The sequence below is a fragment of the Diospyros lotus genome, chromosome 15 (assembly GCF_014633365.1).
Source record: "Diospyros lotus cultivar Yz01 chromosome 15, ASM1463336v1, whole genome shotgun sequence".
Taxonomy (NCBI): domain Eukaryota; kingdom Viridiplantae; phylum Streptophyta; class Magnoliopsida; order Ericales; family Ebenaceae; genus Diospyros; species Diospyros lotus.
Window position 1 is genome coordinate 26,918,529 of NC_068352.1, and position 3,856 is coordinate 26,922,384.

The following is a 3,856-nucleotide window of genomic DNA, read 5'->3' on the forward strand; positions in this document are numbered from 1 at the left end:
ATCTAATGTCTCAGTTTAGTATCAAGCAGAGATGTGCCCGCAGGGATAAGGTTCATGGTAAATTTGGGAACTGAATAGGGATGCTGCTTAATAATTTAACTTTGGGGCGAGCCCAAGTAAAGCCTAATATAGAGCCCATGTCAAGCTAAGGGATGAGCCCATGTCGAGGTACTTGGGAGGGAACTCAAAAGAATTGGCCCATTAAGAGAGAGTCCCAAGTCCAAAAACCTAGTTGCAGGGGCTAAAATCTATAAATATACCCTTGAGGTTTGGCAAAATCACAGGAAATCAGTTGAAGTTTGAAAAATAGCAATAACTACTCCATTTTTAAATAAAAGAGTAAAATAACAAATTTATCCTTGGCCCTCTCTCATCTCTCATTTGATTGGGAAAATAATAAAATAAAATAAAACTCATGTTGACATAAAACTTTACTAGATTCATTGCAATAGATTGCGATGTTTCTGGATGGTTTTATAAGTTGGGTTTGTCGTAAGCATATAATGAATTTAATTAGGTGAAGAATGTAAATCAAGGCTCAAAGAAAAGAGAAAAACAAAAAGAAAGAGGGAGAGGGGAGATTGGGTTTTTGATAAGATTTAGTAAGAAACACCATCCCATTAATAGAGTTTTTGAAAAAAAAAAATCACAAAAAACCAAATCAAACCTAGGTTGAGGGTTTGTGTTCGACAAAACCCAGATAAAACTAAGTTCCTTCAAACCTAGAACATACACACATAGAGAAAGAGAAATGATAAGACATGGAACTTACTTATCATTGTGATTATTGTTATTTTCGTCAAACAATTATTATTATCCCATTATGTAGGTTGTTTCAGGTTTAAAATAATGATTTTAGATTTAGAATAGTAAAAATTGAAATCATTAATACTTTGTTCATCGTTGTTATAGTCGGTGAAATGAGAGAAATAATAAAGAAAAACTTGAGAAAAGAAAGAAATTACAATGAAAAATGAGGAAAAAGTCTTTAAATATAAGGTATTTTGGTCACTTTTGAAAATTTAATGAAGGTTAACAAACGACAGTGAAAAAGTTGCAACACAATATTAAACTGTAAAAGTATTTATTATATTTTTTTAAACGTTAGCAATAGTTCATGGAATTAGCTCACACCTGAAAGGTTCCAAGTTGAATTTCCCATAAATATAATGAAATCAAGGCTCACCTCTCTGTTCCTTTATTCTCTCACATTTATTTGATGTTGTGTCCCTTTTCTTCTCCTTTAAGTCTCACCTCTCTGTTCCTTTATTCTCTCATATATTTTTTTACATGACATCCTTTAAGTCTGCCATGGCTACCTCTTAAATTTGTCCATCACTGATACTAACTCGTCGGAGGCCGCCATTGGCGAATGGCTCCTGACGGTCTTATTAATCCTCGCGATGCAATTTATGACATCACCGAAAATGTTGCTCTTCTTGCCCCTAATTTATACCTTACACCCATAGTTTCCTTTCATAAGAAGATAGATATATATTGATTCTTGAACCAAATGAAAATGTTCACTTGTTTTTCAATTAAAAAGAATCGTAAATCATCAATTCATTATCCATGCGACATCTTATGATCATAATTCAAAATACAACACAGAAACATCAATTAAATCAAACATCCAACCCACCCAAAAAAAAAAAAAATACAAAAATAGAGAGATTAAAGAAACCAAAGCTTATAATTAGCTGTTCACCAATGCACATTTCTTCCTAATCTCTCCATCGGATCCAGTCTTAACCTCAATCCTTCCCATTTTCTCCATGGATGAGGCAAATTCGGAGAAGAAACTGAGCGATCCCGAAAGAAGTTCATTGATATACTCAGTTGTGGTCGAGCTTGTTGTTAAAGCTGCATCAGAATGGAACAGACCCATCCTCTTCAAGAGAAGCCTATAGTAGCTAAGATCAAATATCTTGGAGCTGCCTGGATCCATCTCAACAATGGTGGTGTTATCAGTTGGTGTCTTGCATTTTCTGGCCTTTAAATTTGCTGCGTATTCACTATCCAGAGATGGATCTTCATCCCCATGTCCCGTAAAATTGTACAGCCTATCGGAGAATGATAGGCAGTGTGCAACTCCAACTGTGTGAGCTCCTGTAAAGAAGAAAAAGAAGGTGACATCACTAGCTTAACTAGAGCTGTAGCTGTTGACTTAATTAGATTTGATGATTTATAGATTACCAGATAGCAAGACAAGGTCTTTAACATCAAGTCCTTTGCTGGAAAAATTTGATTCAAGTTGGGTCAAGTTGAAAGTTGGTCGGGGGATGTTCTTTACGGCTTCTTGGGCACTTGAGATGGATCCATCTCTTCTCCCAGTTGGAACTTTCCAAGTAGGCCCACCCTAGGATATTGGCAAAAGCAAAGTGATCAGCAAAAATATATGGTTCTTGCGGAAAACTCACGTTAAGGATCAATAGGAATAATTGAATTCTCATACGTACAGTGGCAACAATGGAATCTCTTGCAACCAAGGCAACTATGTCTGCACAGGAAACTATGGAAGGGCACTCAGCTTCCAACAAGCTCTTCACTCTGTCGATGAAGTCGAATCCCCTTAGCGTTAGGTTGGGATTCGCTGTCTTTTCAGTTGCGCTACCCGATTCAGCCGTGAAATTTAAAAGAACTGATGCATCACAGCCCTATAACAATAATCATAAATCTTGATCTCTCTAAGTCGAAAATGCAACTAATGGCCATATCAAGAAGTACGTGAAAACCCATAAAACAAAAGTTAGGAATGGCTAACCCTGACAAAGCAATCATGGAAGTGCATTCTTAACAGGGCAGCTGCCAAAGAGGGAGCACTGGGGATGTGCTTGTTGACATAGTCCACCACAATTTTCTCAGCATTGGGGCAGCTCTTGGCATAGAAATTCATCTGCAAATCTGCTTGAGCAAAGCCTATGAATGCCAAAACTGCCAAAACCAGCATCCCAGAATGGCACATTGTAGCCATTATTAACCGTTACTACTAGATTAGATCTCTTAATCAGGTTTCAAATGATCTCTGCAGATGTCGACTCCACGACAGGAGACCAAATTTATAGGGCATCCATTGCTTGTAAAGAATCATAATAGCAAAGTGGGATTAATTGTAAAGAATCATAATAGCAAAGTGGCATTAATCCCTTTTTTTTTCTTAGCCCACTAGCCTCTAATATTTTATGGCACATATACAGTACTATAACGTGAACTTGCCCACTTGAAGATTGGTTTTTTAGGCTTTGTTAGGGGCGGCATTTGTCTAGTATATACCTTTTAATGAATATTAATAAGGTGTGATTTAGTTGCCTCCGAGATATAGATTAAGTGACAAAGAAAGAATTGTTGGGATATTATTTTTTGGACTCTCAGGTTCCGTGTTCGAGTTCTGAATAAGAGAGAAAATTCAACAATCAGGGACTATCCTGAAAATTAAAAAAATGTCAGATCGCCCTCACATCAACGGAGAGAGACTAGGAATAAAAGGTGGCTGCTGAGTTTCCTGATTTACATCTCCAGCTGGAATAGTAGGCCGAGCAGAGAAGCCCTAGTGATAGTGCATTAACAAAAAAAAAATAAAAATAAAATGCCATCTAATTAAGTTAATGGTAATTTAAACAAAAAAAAAAAAAACTGAATGAATTGTTATCTATCTGCATTCAATCTCTAATTAATTTCTGCAAATGCACATAGGGACAACTCAAGCGGGATATTATGGCTTTGGGATTGGTTGGATCCATTGACTGGCTTCCTAATTTGCATAAACTAATCAATTAATTGCATGGCTAAGCAGCACTGATTATTCCCTGAATCAGCTGGCACAAGTTAAGATCCAGCCGCCGAGAATATAATAAAT

The 3,856-nt window shown here is 36.6% G+C and overlaps 1 protein-coding gene across 1 annotated transcript; it reads right to left on the reverse strand.

Annotated features, from left to right (window-relative positions):
* Positions 1–1,527: 1,527 nt before the first annotated feature.
* Positions 1,528–3,056, reverse strand: LOC127791454 (peroxidase 3-like). Its single transcript, XM_052321345.1, has 4 exons — positions 2,765–3,056; positions 2,460–2,657; positions 2,197–2,359; positions 1,528–2,109 (listed from the first exon to the last, which is right to left on the reverse strand). The coding sequence occupies exons 1-4, from the start codon at positions 2,972–2,974 to the stop codon at positions 1,697–1,699; spliced, it is 984 nt and encodes a 327-aa protein (XP_052177305.1). The 5' UTR covers positions 2,975–3,056; the 3' UTR covers positions 1,528–1,696.
* Positions 3,057–3,856: the final 800 nt, after the last annotated feature.